This window comes from Sparus aurata, chromosome 20, assembly GCF_900880675.1.
Source record: "Sparus aurata chromosome 20, fSpaAur1.1, whole genome shotgun sequence".
NCBI classification, from domain to species: Eukaryota; Metazoa; Chordata; class Actinopteri; order Spariformes; family Sparidae; genus Sparus; species Sparus aurata.
In genome coordinates, this window is record NC_044206.1 from 12,425,609 (window position 1) to 12,443,038 (window position 17,430).

Here is a 17,430-nt window from a genome sequence, read left to right on the forward strand (position 1 = left end):
TGACACAACAGCTGGGTATGAAGGGGTGGTGGGCAGATAACTGCTCTCGTCTTCAGTCCCATATTCTAACCGCCCTTGAACTCGTTTGCTCTTTGAGGGCAGCAGATAACTCCTATCTACAGATGTGTTAATTGGGCTTTCAGAAGGAAGTCAGCATATTAAGATAGTCTGGAGGTTCGCTGGCGAATAAGACCAAAGCCTCAGGAAATTGCATGTGATTCAAACTGACCTTCATCTAATGTGCAGTCTGGGGACCATACAAAGCTGGGCTGAATTAGCTTTGCCTACAAAAAAAAACAAAACACCACAGTAATTCTAACTAGCCACAGAAATACCCCAGAGCCATGAAATTTGGTGCATAAATTTATTTCAACATATATTAACATTTTGTTTATAATTTTTTTGTTTTGTTAAAGACACAATACATACAGTATATACATGAGATCCTACAACAACACTTGCTGGCAGAAAACAGTTTGATCACTGGATCAGGATGAACTGGGAAGGCTACTCTCTAGAGCTTCAATAAAACTTGATCTAATTTGACACGTCTTAATTAAACTTGAGAATTCCTGTCATAACAGTCCATGAAAGCATTGCACATTGTAACGATAGACAGAAGTCTAATGATGCTAGTGGCTCTGATGTATTACAGAGCCACAGAGTTGGAGGCTACAAGTATACACAAATTATAAAGTGATGCAATAATGTGTAATTATGTACTTTTATAAAGTAATGTTGAGTCACATTATACTGCGGAATAAAGCTGTGTCGTGTCGTCACATGCCATGTAATGTTGACTTTTGTTAAACTGGCAACAGACAAGTTTTCTGCGAGAATAAAGACACCGCCAGTGTTTACATTGATCCCGAGAAAAGGAAGGTTGACTGGCGAACCCTTTCTATAATAGACTAAGTGATTTAATAAACTCACGATTTTGCCACAAGTTGGTCACTATCAGCAATTTTTCCTTTGATATTTGCTACACTGAGGAAAACAGAAATGATCCAATTGTCTTTGCAACAGTGCCTCCAACAATGATACCAGTTGAAAACGCTAAGGGGGATAAGTTGTCTGGTGCCACTTTAAGTTACGTGAGTTTTGTTGTGTTGTGTTACATTGAAGAGTGTTGTAGTGAGTTGTGTACTGATTCTTACTCTCCAGGCCAACGGTCGGATGTCGGCCAAACGCCAGGAACTATTTTTTTTCAATGTGTCTCACACCATCGCCACTAGATCAGCTCCTGTTGAGCTTGTGAAAACTGCAGCGTAGGATAGGAATATAACTCTGATTGGCTGTTCGGCTAAGCGAAACCAGTGCAAGAGTAGTGAAATGGAAAAAAGAAGGGAGCCTGTTGCTGTAGTATCCATTTTCATCAGCGATATTCTCGATAAGAAGTGGCTACACACACCCCGATTAGGGAGAGTGGTGGGAAAATGGTGGGTAAATTCTGATTTATGATAACAACGGTTTGTATATCTGCATTCGACAGCCGTCTGGTTTTTCTCTTTTGAATGACACTTACAGAATACAGCCACCTCATGGTATCGGGACTTATTTCCTCTCACACAGGCGCAGAATGTACGTGCCAGTTGACCATCAGCTGTAGTCTTTTGAGGTGACATGAGGCGATGCAACAGTCAACATCCTTCACCGCTAGTTACATGTTGATTTGGTATGTGTGGGTCCTGATAATCAATTGCGTTATGTTGAACTGCATTACATGAACTTAATGTCCATTAAGTTGTGTTATGTTTGAGCTGTGTTACCTTATAAGATCTCACACACATCATCAATCTAGTCCCTGTCTTTGACTACTATATAGATCCTTCATTATCACAAGTGCGGATGGATGCACGGTAGCCGTAATACCCATTCCACTACGATCTACTGATGGATTGCCTTTTGACAGATGCTATGAGGCATACAATACATCCTCTAGACAAGTCTTCACCCTCAATCAGGTCACCTTTGCAGAATCGAGAGTGACGATGGAGGGAGACGAGGGAAACAATGGAGACCATCAACAGTTCAGTTACGCCTGATGAGACTGGGTAAAGGCTTGTTTGCTCTCGGAAATGGCTGATAAAATCCAGGAAAATGCGCATCTGACAAAATGTGTCACAGAGTATAATAAGCTCAGCAACTTTCATGAGGGGCTGTGGGTGATTGGGAGGGGAGGCTGGTGACCAGTTGTTTCATTTGGGTTCAATTAGAGTTAATTTTCAAGAAGAGGACAGAAGCCAAACCGGAGGGAGCACCGGCACTGTCACTATAGCAATAGAGCTGATGGGCTGTCATGGGAGTGGAGTGGAGAAATAAGGCAAATGAAGAGAAGCACACAGTTACACAAGCACACACAGCTGACTGACATAACAGTAACGCAACTCAAGCAAGAGAAGTAATGGTAATGAGCGAAGCACAGGCTTTTTCATGCTTTCATAATTAGCACTATATCTTGGAAGCTGCGCGGCGGTCAGGATCAATTTATCAGCCCGGCTGCTGACACAGAAGTCACCCCTCCAGATAATAAACAGCTGGGCTTGGCTATTCCACTTGATATGTCTGGATGAATTCACAGAGAGAGGCAGGGAGATTAAATGAAAGGCGAGCAGGAGAGGTGCAGCAACGTATTCTGAGCAGCGGGGACTATGTGTTCATGTCGCATCTCGATAATCAATTATTGGAACACCTTTTGTGTTTGCAGGGAAATTAATTAGCTTGGTGGTGGCCCACAAAGCAGCCCTTTGGAGTAGCATTAACAGGTTGAATGACGGCAGAAGGGCCTACCCATTGACAGCCAGGAAGCATGATGATTTTTATGTCAGGAAATGTTTGTTGCTAATGGTTACAGTGGTAGGAAACGTGACATCCATTCACTAATTTGTGTGTTGACAAAAAAACTTGGTCCAGTATTGGATAAAACCCCCGAAAATAACAGAAAAAAAGAGAACAGCAGATGCTACCATGTTCTAGGTTGTGATAGGCTCTAGGTCATATTTATATATATTTAATTTGTTGTGATATACTGTACATTCTGTCATATTTTGTTGCTACATACAGTGCATTGCCCCGACAGTAACTGCGAAACCCCAAAACCCCTTTTCCCTGACGTAGAAAAAATTGTACCGCTACATAGTTTAACTACCTGATATTACGGTGCACTCCTAGAAATATGAAATTATTTACAATACAGAGTTGTAGTTTTCACTTAGAGCTCTCCTCCTTTACAAAAGATCTTGTGCTTTAGCATTTTAAACACACACATACACATCCAAACACACACGGCAGGTAGAAAAGAAAACAATAAAAAGTCATTTCCTCTCGTCTTCTCTCCTCCGCTGCCTTTTTTCCCACTCAGAAAATGTACAATCCCTGTATTCTATTGTGTTACACCGGAAATGAATTTCATTGAGAGCAGGTGGAATAGTGGCAGATGTGTCTTCCAGCCATTCAATAGATTTCGAATAATAATAAAACAGGAAGTGACCCACTGAAATGTCCTGAGGTGATGCCTATTACTGAAAATCTGTCTCTAAGTCTAGACACCGACATGAAAAGACATCTCATACAAACTGCTACATTAAAACTTTTTTTTTTCTTTTTCTCTTTGAAACAATTTTCTCTTGAAAAAAGTCTATGACAAATTTTATGCATTGGAAGTTGGCAGGAAGTCTGAGAGATGGCTGTCGGATGTAGTTTGCGTAGATTGCCCTCAGATCACCGGCCTCTGACTGAAGCTTTGGCCTCCCTGGAGCAAGTAAAGAGACATAACAGAAACACAGAGACAAGGACTAATGAGTGAGAACAGATATGCCAGCTTTATGGAGTATCTAATTGTCGAATCATTAGCACCACCACAGTGTAAAACACAAATGTCCGGATGGCAGAATGAGCTGCTGAGAGGAGTGACATCAGCGGACTCTTAAACACTGCCAGCATGGCTTCTCAGCTTTGGAAGCAGTCTTTGGTCACAAATCAAAACCTAAACGGCATGTGCCAGTGATAAGCTGTCCATGTGTTTGCCGCTGATTGATGATGTCCATTTCCACAGCCGGGGATGTGATCCTGAGCTTCTCTTTCATGGTTAAAGTACCTCTCCTTTCTCACTGGAGTCTCTGTGGTAGTCATTAACACCTCTTCACAGTTTGTTATTACTGTGAAAAGCCATCTAGTCTCTACTGCTAACATTAGTGTGGTCACACACAGATCTCGATGGCAGTTGCCATCACCATCTGGCTTTTGTTCTTGTCTCGGCCTGGAGACTGGTGCTGTCCAGACTCCTCTCTGGGAGACAACGGGTCGGAGAGGACACTGCGTTTGAGTGGTGCCGGACGCAGGCAGGATGTCCCCGGAGGGGTGGAGGGCTCCGGGTGTCTGTGGGAGGAACGCGGTGTAGTGGAGGATGAGGAGGAAGTGCAACTGCCGGTGCACACTCCCGAGCTGGACCTCTCCCCTCTCTTGGCTCGGCAAGATGCTCTGCGCCTGAGCTCGCTGACCAGCTCATACTTGACAAAGCAGAAGACGTCCTTGACTCCACAGCGTTTTTCCGGCTCAGCGGCTAGCAGCCTTTGAAACATGCGCAGGGCGTCATCAGTGAAGCGCCGCCACTGGGACGGGTACGTTCCCACAGGACACCCTGCTTTCTGCCAGCGCCGAAACTCCTCGTAGAAGGCATCGGCCGGCAGCGCTGCCTCCCAGGGGAAATTTCCTGTCAGCATACAGAAGACCAGAACACCGAACGCCCACACGTCCAGACTGGTGGTCACAAGGAAACCCTCAGCGCGGCTAGCGCGGCACACCTCTGGCGCTGTGTAGGGGATGGTGCCACTCACCCGTTTCACACGACAGCCCACGCGCCGGGTCATTCCAAAGTCGGCCAGCTTGATGCGGCGGCACTCGCGGTCAAATAGGAGCACATTCTCAGGTTTCACATCCCGATGCACCAGGTTTTTACTGTGCATGAAGTCCAGGGCCAGGCCCAGCTGTTGCATGCAGCGTTTGACCATTTCCTCTGGCAGACCCACCTGAGGAAGAAGAGAGTTTCGAGAGGAGAACGAGAGAAAGAGAAATAGAGAAGACTAATTAATGCAGCCTAATAGATACAGCACATTGTGTAGGAGGTGAGACTATGGGAAGTGAGACAAGAAAAGAGCTTTGTGGTGAGAAGGTTACAGTGCTGTTCAAAAGAAAAAGTGATGTTTATATTGAGTGGAGGAATGGAAGTACGAGGTGAAAAGTTATACGCCCCAAAAGATGGAATACTGAAAGAAACGAGTTCTGCTGCAACCATTTTTAATGAGTCTTTAGAAGAACCTTGAAGTCAAAGACTCCCAGCACATCAACTGGAATAGCACTAAAGCAAAGCGAGAGCTCTGTGCTGAGAGAAAATCGGGACGGAGACAAGGCTCCTATCCCTGGAGAGCTTGTTAAAACCGCCGTGTCTGAACATGGCGACTGATTGGAGCAACTCTGGCTGAGTGAGGGTGGTGATTGGTGGAAGGGAGAATGAGAGGTTTACCTGTGGGGGGATGATGTCGAAAAGGTCCCCCGCGGGGGCATATTCTTGTCCGAACACATAGCTGTCTTCCGTCTCAAAAAGCACGTCGAGGACTTTGATAATGAAAGGGCTGCAGCTAAGTGAGCCTGTTAGACTGTACTCCCGCAGGAAACTCTTGAGCTTTGTCTTGTTCTTGGTCACAAACTTCAGCGCCATTTTGGTACCTAAAAATCAGACATAAACATGTAGAACACAAGGACGAAATGATTTAGCTCTGCTGTGTTGAACCTGTACATCAGATGACAAGGTAAAGTATTTGTCATTATCCAACACAGGTGTCATGGTTTGGGTTTTGTTTCAGCTGTTTCCTGTTTTATTTTGGTAAAATTAACCTCATGTGTCATGTTTAACCTTCCACTTCCTGTCTTTGTGTTTTTCCTGCCTTTTCTTTTACTGCCTGGGTCCACTTGATATTATTGGTTTGTACTTTGTTTTTGGTTGGTACTTAATTTAATTTGCTTTCAGATTGCTTCTGTTTTGTTGCCTGCCTTTTGTTTTGGAAAAAAGTTTGATTTCTTGTTGCTTTCCCAGCCTGAGTCACATTTTGCTCGGACATTGCAACCAGTCATTAGCCAGGAGCCTGCATAATCTGGCTGGTCAGGTTGGATGGCTGAAAGATGTCATGGGTATGTTATATGGTTGTCATGATATGACACTACAGCATATATTGTCTTAGATTTTGGGTAGTGTGTTATTGTGATATTTATATATTTATATTGTGCCCTTCCTTGCTTAGTCACGATATCCACATTACTGATGATATTATATCAAATATCTCATTGTGTTAATACTTTGAGAAAGCACCAATAGTCATCCCTATCATATAGTTGCAAAATCGATGTTGTGGTAAACATCATCAATATATATATAATTTATCATGATACTGCCTGAGGTCATATTGCCCAGCCCTAACTCAGCCCTAAGTGATATTCATAGCAATTAAAATGATTTTTGTCACCTGACACTCGAAGTGAGTGGAGAGATTTCTGACTACCCAACCCTGTCTTTGTAACAGCTGCTACATTCATTCATACAAACACTTGCAGTGACTGAATCTCACCTCCATTACACACATTCAACCAGCTGTTTCGTGATCACAGCTGCAGCAACACAGAGGCTCTTTAGTGCGAACACAGCACTTCTAATCTCCTCTGCCCTCTCAGCCTCTCTCTGCGCTGCTTTACGATGCTAAGTTATACTGCTTTAAGATTGAGCCAGCTCTCTAACCTCGATTTCCTTACAACCAAGGATTAAACGTTCTGAAGAAAATCCCTAACAAACCCTTTTAACTGCTCTGAAATTAATTTCTCAGCACTGGGACTTCAGACTTTACAATACACTGATTTGCCTTAACTGGTTATCCTTAACCCTGAGACATGCTGGCACAATGTGGATTTGGAGATCTGACTTTGTATTTATGTTTTAGTTTAACAGTCAGGACATATTAATAAGACAAGGTTGGAGGATAAAGATCTTCAGTCATATTTTGAACCCCTGATACCTTAAAGAAGACATATTACGCCCATTTCCAGGTTTTATTTTGAGTATAGTTAAGGCCCCCGTCCCTAATAGCCCAGTCTGCTCTGATTGGTCAGCTCACACATGCCTGAGCCAGCACCGCTCACCGTGTCGCTGGTCGGTTCTGTTGTGTTTTCACCTCTTCCACTTAGCTTCACTTACCCTTAGTGTAGGCACAAATTGTGCAAATGTGTGACATGGTGATGTTGTGTGATGTCAAGAAGTCTCGGAATTAAAGGCGTTTCAGGTGCTTTAATCAACTCACCCTGTGTCCGGTGCGCCACCAGGTCCACCTTGCCGTACGTGCCCTTCCCCAGCTCACGGATGTGCTCATATTGTTTGGCTACATCTGCTGCCGACAGAGAGGTGATGGCCAGGGCCTGCATGTCCTCCACAGGCACCCCTCCACAGTAACCCATCTTGGACGTAGGGGAGCCCCCGCCGCTGCCCACCCGTCCTGGCCCGGACGGAGAAAGAGACAGGCTCGCCTTGACGCTGTGGGGCAGACTAAATGAAGAGGGAAAAATGCTTAGAGTCAGGTTTTCCTCTGCTATCATGATAAATCTTACACAGGTATGTGTTTATGACAGAATGCTCTTCAGTGTCTTTATCTCTACTGGCAGGCATCCATATATCCCCCGTCTGTACATTGTGTCTCAACGGGTGGTTAAATCAGGACGGCTTTAACAGAACTTCATTTCCATACAATCAATTCAGGGCAGGCATCAACAGGGGAAGTGCTTTCAGTAAATGTATTGGGCTTCCTGCTGTCCCTCTAGATCACTCTGGCCGGCTTTCAGATATGGCTGGTCTCAGACAGCACTTACTGGCAGACAGCTATGGGGAAAATCAATATGACCAGGTAGAAGGTCTAACAAATGGAAACAAATGGAGAGCGCAGACAGCTTCAAGGTGTATACATGCTGTTAGGGCATGCCACAGATCATCCGAGACGGCTCATACAAACATGTTTTCCATCCAGCAGAAACTGTGAGAAGGGGGGGGGGGGGGTTAGGGTCTTTTTTTGCCTGGAAAACAAATTTGGTTTGCACAGCGGTTGTTCTAAGTATTTCGGTCAAATTGCTGAAACCGAGAAAAAATAAAACGAAATACTGCAACAGAAAAAAGTTGTTGCTGATTTTCAGAAGTGCCAAGTTTGAAATAGGTCACACTGATCCTGGGAGGGGAAAAGAAATATAGCTGCTTTAATTGCAGGCTTAGATGGTGTTAGACACAGTTAATGTGCCAAAATTGACAACAAATTAAAAATCAGAGATAAGCGGCTCTGCATGCTAGTGTCTGTTAAAGGTGGACTACGTGGTTTTGGGGAAGAAGTTTTAATCAGAGGAGAAATGCCAAGGGAACTAAACAACCAAACACAATTTCACACTGTTTTACTTTGTTTATATGTGGTGGACCCTGCTACCTTTCTAGCTTCAAACTGTGTTCTGGGGACCTGAGAACAGCTTGTTTATTCAGTTATGGAAATCGAGAGTTTAAAATTCCTCTCCAAAACTACATAGCACCCTTTTAATGTGTAAACTGTGAGTAAACTGAAGGAAAGCCACTGAGCAAATTGCACGAACCGGACCTTTATAGGAAACAAAGTGAATCGCGCTAATGATCCCACCCATTGTCTCTCTTCGCCCGCTCCCCTCGCACACACAGTCAATTTAATCATCCAATCATGCACGGCACACACACACACACACACACACACACACACGCACACTAATAGGCACCAGCTCATCACAAACAATTCCGCTGATGGCCTATTTCATCCATCATTCAAAGGCAACCGCTTTGCTCTCTGTTCTTCTCTCCCTTCAACCTGCTGTCAGCACCTCTGTTTCAAACGAGCACATCACGTATATGTGTTTGCATATGCGAGCTGGCTAATGTGCAGTTGATGAAAACATGGCAGAGGAAGTTCTGTTCAGACACTCTGAAGGTGTTGAGGTTCCTCGGCTATGTTGTGGGAAGAGCGTGATAAATATAGCTATTAGACGGTGAAAACTAAAATAGGATGCGACCATTTGCAGCCTTGTGTTCTTGGCTCGTCACTCTTTGTCAAAGGAAGAAAAAAAAAAAAAAAAACAACGCTGCAAATAGAAAGAGTGCCCTGTATGTATCTCTGCAGATAACACTTGCTTCTTGATTTTATCGCAAGCTTGGAAATGGTTATATAAGAGACTATGAATATTGTAGCCCACTGAACAGCCTTCAAGCGAGTCAACACAAGAGTTGATCACTATCCAAATCAGTCTGTGGTCCAGGTTTGGTGATTAAACATTTAAACAGGACAGACAGACTAGAAAGCACATGTGATTTGACCGCCCACCCTGCACGGGCACATAGCCTCCATCTGCAGAGGGAAGAGAGAAGGGAGCACTTGTTTACTTGCGCTTTTTCTTCCAGTCAGCTCCACGGGCTGAGTGTGCAGCACTCCAGCATGGATCTTAATCACATTACTCAGCTCCCACCAAGACAAAAGCACACCCCACCCCAACAGCGCAGGATGCTCTGCACTCATTTCCTTTGCAGAACTGGATTAAGCGTCCCAAAATGTGATGAGTGGTTGGGAGATGGCGCTCTCCGCAGCTGCGACAACGCTCTAAATGTGAACTAGAAGCTGCAGTGTGGAGCCCCGGAGGTGTGGGGATGAAGTTATGTGGTCTCTGGGAGATGATAGTGTGTGAGCGTTTGAAAAGAAGAGGAGGAGCAGGGAGGGGAGGGGGTCTTGTGTATCAGTCGCGCAGTGACACTCTATCAAAGGCCCTTTGTGTTCTCACCTCTGAGAGGGAGCAGCTGTGAGCCTCCTCACGACTCAGCGCTCGTGGATGACCACAGCCACATGCCCCACTGATCTCCCACGCTGCCCTCTGCTCCTCTCCTGTCCTCTAAGGCAGCCAAAGACAAGGTAACAACCACGCGCTCCACATACGGATGAGGAGATGGCTCGACACGCACATTTCAATGGGTTTTTTGAGCCCGTCCCACTCATTGTTAATCATCAGTAAGCCTTTTAAAAACAGATCCCCGGGCTGCTCGACAACCTTCAGCAATTGTGATTTTTTTTAAAATGTAACTAAAAAAATCCTCTGACATTTGAGTCTCTGAAACAAGGACAAGCTGAAAACAAGACTGTTTTTCTAATTTCCTCAAAAGAAGATATATGAGGTTTTCTCGCTCCGCGGAAACAATCTGTTTTCCAGCCACTAATTTCCCCTCAGCTACAGATTGCCAATCTTGCTCAATTTAGCAATTACTCAAACAGAGCTGAGTGCATTTGCAGGATAACTCTCTTAAAAAATTAGGTTGTTCCCAGAAAATATCCAGTTCTACATTCTAACAAGCACAGCGGCGGTCAGGAAACCTGTTGTGGCTGACTCCATGTGTCACACATGAGGCTAAATAGCAGAAGCAGTTGACCTTTCCTTCTGTAAACACTTGGCTGGAGATGAGAGCAGACATGAGCCCTGTGATGCCACTGGCAACCGTCTCTCTTGTCGCAGACTGTCTCTTAACAGCCTCGGGGCTTGTTCTTGTCCGGTCTGATGCTAGCCTCTGGACTCTGAGGGTTGCACTTGTGAGTTCAGGTCTGACTGTGGACTTTAAGTGGCATTTTCTTTTTAACAGAGGAGTCTGGTCACGTTTCAACTGTTCTTAGAAATATGCCTGTTTTCACCCATACCAGAATGGCTCTTGGGAGGGCAATGTTGGTTTATCGCTTGGACGATCTGTACACCACTTTGGTCCAGATTAAACATTTTCGATTAAAATGTTGTGCTATTTGAAATTATTTTTATGATTTTGCAGACATTCATGATCCCTAGAGGCTGAATCCTATTGACTTTGGTGATCCCCTGACATTTCTTCTATCAGGTTTTAGGATGGCTTGCCATGACATAAGGTCAACATGTTCCCATGTTTTCAGGATGAATTGTAATAACTTTGGTGACGTCAGTATTTTTAAAGGTAAAAGCAGCTCCAGAGAAAGCTGCATGTCATCTGATAAATTGCCTCGAGTGATGTCATTCAGTGGCTGAATTGCATTATGGAGTGATGTAGGGTTTCACAAACAGTCCAATGGTCTGCATAAGGCTGACTCATTATGGACAGTTTAAATACAAATGATCAAAATCGATACAGAACTCGTCTTTCTTTTGAAAAACAGGTGCCTACATTACCCAAAATCCAATTCAGCTACATAGTGACATCAGTGGAGAACATTTATCATCTCACATTCTGGAGCCACAAAAGGCTTTATATTACTTTTTTCATATATAACATAATAGTCTTCCCAAGACCAGACACCTATCTTACGCACATCCAAGGGCATTTCAACATCAGGGCTATTTGTTCTACAAGCTCTGACGGTAATACTGAAAAAAACTCATTAACATAGGAAGCAGAGCTTTCAAGTGGACACATTTTGTCTGCGGTGTTGTCATGTGACTCTTATTAGGGACAGTGATGGCGCTTTTAGCTTTCCCCGTGTAAACTAGGTGAGTGATACAGTTGCAATGGACTGTGACATGACATTGATCATCACATTAAGATTTCATAGGGACGAGTTCCAAGCGCGAATACAGATTCATATACACCCGATGAGCTAAATTGGAAGAGATGTATCGTGAAATTGACGTGCGCCTTCCTGTGGAGCGAATGCATTTAAATGCACACAAAGCATATACTTCCACGCTGTGAGGGAGGTATCCGAGTCAGCAGATTTACACACAGCGTTTGCCCGCTTGCGTCCAGCCTCCCCTCTTCCTCCTCCTTTCCTCTTTCCCTCCTGTCTGTTCCAGAAAATGTAAACAAGGGACTAATGAAAGAAATAAAGAGAATGCAGAGTCTGCCTCGCGTCCCTACCTCGCTCCATTACTAATGGACTAGTTGCTTTGCTCTCAGCAGAGGAGGCATCATGGGTGAAGACTGATCTCCTGTGTCCAATTTACTGTCAAAATGCCCAAAGTGCCTTGCCTCTGGGTCAAAGGGAAAAACAGTGAGTGAAATACGATGTGACTGGTGTGCCGTCTCTCACTGTCTGTCTGGAAATAAAACAACTGCATGCACAGGCACACATATATGGTACGTATTCGTCTTTGTTTTTTTCTCCATGGGGTGGATGTGCAGAGTAAAAAACAAATCACTGCCATCCTAAACAGTCCATCACTCGATCACCAGCTAAATTGCGCTTCCTCGTGACAGTCAGGACTCTCTGTTCCCTATTCTGGCTTAAAAAAAACCATATCACCTCCACCCAGAACATCAGAGCCGGTGAGTCGGTGGGTTTAGTGCCTCGGTCAACACGCGGCTGATGAAGCACCCCACGCTGTGCCGTGATAGGCGAACCAGCAGCCTGGGCCACGGACACTCACTTTGACAAATCACCTGCTCTCGGCTTTACCTGGCTGCCCATATGGAGGATCCCCGCTGGGACCGAGTGCTGTGCAACCCGTCCCTGACTCCACTCGCCTCCACTTCCCTCTCTCTACTGTATATCACACAACCCATTGAGCTAACACCTGCTGAAAGCTCCTGGTGGAAACTAGGGCTGACATTGTGAAATCTTTGGTTCGCCGACATACAGTTCCCATCTATTACATATGTTCTACACAAAGTACATAATTTAATGCAAAGTATTTTTCTATCATGATGAGTCTATGTGAATGTGTTAAATAACTTAGTCTGCTTGAGTTAATGCAATTTGTCCAGTATTATACATGAAAGTAACGCATAACATATGGATTACGTTGATGTATTGCACTGTGATTGAAAAAGAAACAGGCCAATTCAACGTTTTAGGGAGATGAGTGTTAAAAAATACACGAATTTTACTTACACTTAAAAGTAATGCATTACATAGGGATTAATCTTACATATACTTGAAAATTGCATTGCGTGATTCAATGCTTTGTTTGATGAATGTCACCCCCAGGCAACAAGCTAAAATATATCCATAAACCTTTAAAACGGACTGAATTACAAGTTGCACTTTTTGCAGTCGAGCAGCCACAACTTTGTAGCGTGACGTGGTTGGGTTTATCTGAGTTTATCTTCAATTTGACATTGCTCGTCCTGCGCTGTGACCACTGCGCGTGTACGCATGCAGCCGGTGGCCTCACGCTGGGTTGACCCAAGACCCATGAAGGCATTGCCCGAGGTTAAAAGGGAACCGAACAATGACTGAGAGCGGAAACTAGCTGCGGGTGCAGATACCACATGTGGCTCAAATACTGTAGCTTGACCACAAATGACCCATCGAAGAAAAAAAAAACACTCACAGTGATTCACATAAACACACACACACAAAACCCCTCCAATACAAAACAGCCTACTGCAGAATACATAAAGACTGTAGTTCAGGATTAAGGCCTTGGGATTAGAAACTGCAGAGAATCTGATTATAAACGCCTTGTCATCATCACCCTCATTGTAATCATGTCCTGCATAAAAAAGACAAAAACAAATCTTTTAGCTGGGAAATATCACTGCAATAAGCTACTTGGAGAACACAGTGTACCTAAACACCCCCCGCGCCCCCCCCCCCCCAAACACACACACACACACACACACACACGCTCCATCACAATCCAGTAGCCTCAAGTTCCAACAGAGAGGCTTCGTGTGACCACAGAGAGAGACACAGAGGCAGGAAGGGGGAAATCCAACGAGACCGAATTGAAGCGTCCCTCCCTCTGTACCACATGTGATAGACTGCGTCCCTTTGATGTCAAATACATGGGGAGATGGAGCTCTAACGTGAGCTCGGAAAATGGGGTCTATGGGGGGTGGGGGGGGCACGGCTAAATGATGTAACAGCAGAGTGCTAAGGAGGACAGTGCAAACGAACAATACGTGGTGATTTGTGATCCCGCTCATGCAGCCTCGATGGCCGCAATCAATGCACTAATGTTGATTGCCAAGGCTGCATTCAATCTCTCTCTCTCTCTCTCTCTCTCTCTCTCTCTCTCTCTCTCTCTCTCTCAAAGCCTTTAACTTTAACGACGTTGCTGTTTATTAGCAATGACTGCAGAGCAAAGGGCACGGGGTAAAAAAGACAATTAAAAAAACAGGGGCATGCCGTACGTGAATCAAACAGTGACAAACCAGATGAAAAACACAGAAACAAACTCTCGTCCATGATATGAAAACATACACGTGAGCACTGACTGACAGGGGTACCGGTTAAGGAGCTGTTTCTCGACGACGTGATGCCAGGCTGGGATGTTACGCACTGATATTTGTGCTGTTTCTTTGTTTTTCAGCCGGCAGGGCACCTTTTGAGCATGAGAGTAAGGAAATTGCTTCTCATTCTCTGTGTGTCCTAACTGACAATGATTGGATCCTTTTTTCTGTTCTCTGAGCAGCCATGTTGTTCCAACACCAGCAGAGCTACTTGTTCCTTTAACGTTCGGTACAGCATTGTTTATGTAAAACTGTGTTTTAGTGCATTTTCTTCATCGTGTGGTTTCTGCTGTTCAGATATGAAGCAGACGATGTGAAACCCTTCTTGTTCTGCAGGCCATGTCTGGGATAGTTCTGTGGACTCGCTGAATGTCTTTTATTGAAGCTAAGGTGAAAAGTTTAATGTACAGTTTGGTCTTTTTAATTGAGTTTTCAATTTCATTAAAGGTCCCATGCTTATATGCAGGTGTATGTGTTTGTTTTCTGAGTATTAATCTGTAAAAAGCTTCTATAAACCACATTTGTGTATTTAAGTTCTCCCTCCAGTCAAAAATGTGTTGTTTTTTTCTTGTTCCAACAGTTTGACACTGTAAGGCTGTTTTCACATTCATCGGGAGTGTACATTTTCCATGTGCTCATTTAATATCTGATTTTAAAGGGGGAATACGTATGAAGTTGGATTAAAAATGTTAAGAAATAGCAGTTTGGACATTATGATGTCCTCATATTGTGTTGCTGAGACATGCAACAAAGTAACGAGGCTAGCATCTACCTAGCTCCAGCCTGTCCTAACACTAGTGGCGTAAACACCACCGCTCCCCTGGTCCTCCAACAACGAGTCCGAACCGGTAGCTGCACGGCTAACTGAGCTAACTGCATGGCTAACTGCGCTAGCTGAGCTAACTGAGCTATAGCAACCTGCACAGTTACTAGCAGTAGGCGGTTACTTTGGTGATATGCTGCCCACCTATTTGTTCCAAGAATTAATTTGACAAGTGGCCAATTCTTACATATTGCATCTTTAAGAGCTGCATCTGTGACATCATCCTGGTTCAATATTCAGCAAACACAAGCTCAGTGTGTCTCCTACACGCACACACACACACACACACACTGACAATGGACTTTACTGTGACACAGGAGACATCTTGTGTTCAGCAGTTAAACTTGTGAAATGACAAACAATCACATATTCATGTATTCTTGAATGTTTAATGAGGGAGGAGTGGGTGGCATTTTAATCATTTGAATGTTGTAATCATACTTTCTATTCTGCAAAGCCAATGCATGTGTGGAGGGGATCTTTGCTGGCTGATGACTGTAAAGCAAAGGCAACTTTTCACATATTTTATTACAACTCTTTCTTGTATATTCTATTTGATTTTTATGTGAACCACCTCCCCCTGAACATCCCCCTGCACTGCTGCTGCTCCTCTCCATCGACACAATGTTTGTGACACAAGCAAATCCATGTGTATCTGCTGCTGTTCATTTCATTTAGAGTCCATTACCAGCCTCCAGCCAGGCTCTCCTCTCCACAGAGGGGTTTGCTCCATCAAGTCAGCCACTCATTTAAATGCATTAGACGGTATTAGCGTTGAGATATCACCTGTCTGCCCTGGACAAAGTATAAAAGGGCCATTAAAAAAAAAAAGGAAAAAAAAAACAGAAGAAAAGTGGAGTGCCCCGGATGCCCTCGCATCCATCTCGCCCAGGCTGAATCACACAAAAAAGCAGAGTGGGAAACAACTCGTATCACGACTAATGTGGGTGAAAAATACAGATTGAGTCGCAGCACGGCACATTAATAGATTTAATTACAGACTAATGGGGAATAAAACTGGAGTGCTTTATAATAACTGCCGCCACTGGCGCTTTCACACGGGGTGAGTTTATCATCCACATTCGTAGGTAAACACGGACCGTGAGAGTCAAAGTTCACACCATCCAACGAGCTCTCCACACACAAAACAGCTGATTCCAAAATCAAAACCACCTCAGAGAGAGAGAGAGAGACCCGTGTAAACACCTCTGATCACGGCTGTGCCATCCCCTCGTCTTGGCCTCCCTGTCTGCCCTCTCTCCCTCTCTCTCTCTCTCTTTTTCTTTCTCTGCAGGTGTCAGTCTCCTGCAGGCTGACCCGGTTTTCAGGCGCCTCAGGGTGCATCTAGGTGTTAGTCACTCACCTGCTGGCGACCTGTCTCTCTCCTCCATGGTCCTGCATCCGCTCGGCGAGCAGAGCCGCTGCGCTCTGGTCCGCTGGGGTCCGCGTCAGGGGGGAAAAAAGAGCTGATGGCCAAGATCTCCTCGCGTGGAGGGAAAGGTATATCGAGGTATAGGTGCTCAGTTAGAAAAACATCAAAACCTTTCGCTTCTGCTGCTGCTGCTGACAGAAAGCCTTGGGTGAGATCCGCGCCCGAGATGATGCTCCCCCGTCCTGTTTTTTTTTTTTTTTTTTTTTTTTTTTCTAGAGCCGCTCTTCAGTTTGTGACTTTCTGCTTTGGTAGGCGGATTAAATCAGAAGCATCATCAGATGCTGGGTGCCGAGATGAGGACACATGCAGGCTGGGATCCCTCCTCTGAGCGCCCACCATCTCAACCTGCCAAGCAGCGGGAGGAGGGTGCGTGTTTATCTTTCGCTCCTCCAGTGGTCCGCATGACCCAGTTCAGCACCGCACACACACTCACTCACACACACTGAGACATTCATTCAAATCAACAAAAAGGGGGGCTCAGCAGAAAAAAAAACCCTCCTCTCTCTGCAGCACGCATGGAAACCGAAATCTGCATGCTCCCACTCTCTCTCTCTTTCTCTCTCTCTCTCCAAACTCACTGTCAGTCTGTGGGTTTTTCTGTCCGTCGGTCCAGCGGGGCTCTGGTGTTGAGGGTTGGGTGGTGGTGGTGGTGGAGGAGGTGGTGGTGGGGGGGGGGGGTCTCAGATGTTCCTCTGCCGGTCCTACCAGTCAGCTCCCTCATTGTTCACCGTCTCCACCCTCTGGCAAACTAGTAGCGCTCACGTGTCCCGGGTCCTAGCGCCTGCCCGGACGACCATCAACCCAAACTCAACGAGCCTCTTCCCCTGCCCTTTTTTTTTGATTCATGCATTGGAGGAACAAGCTGCTCCACTCTTGCATAATTCAACAGCTTATGGCCTCGAG

The 17,430-nt window shown here is 45.0% G+C and overlaps 1 protein-coding gene across 1 annotated transcript; it reads right to left on the reverse strand.

The window, feature by feature from the left end:
• Positions 1 to 350: 350 nt before the first annotated feature.
• sbk1 (SH3 domain binding kinase 1) lies at positions 351 to 17,360 on the reverse strand. The gene is made up of 4 exons (XM_030400867.1): positions 16,459 to 17,360; positions 7,344 to 7,585; positions 5,522 to 5,724; positions 351 to 5,027 (listed from the first exon to the last, which is right to left on the reverse strand). Exons 1-4 carry the CDS (start codon positions 16,494 to 16,496, stop codon positions 4,200 to 4,202), a joined length of 1,311 nt encoding a protein of 436 aa, XP_030256727.1. The 5' UTR covers positions 16,497 to 17,360; the 3' UTR covers positions 351 to 4,199.
• Between the last annotated feature and the right edge of the window lie 70 nt (positions 17,361 to 17,430).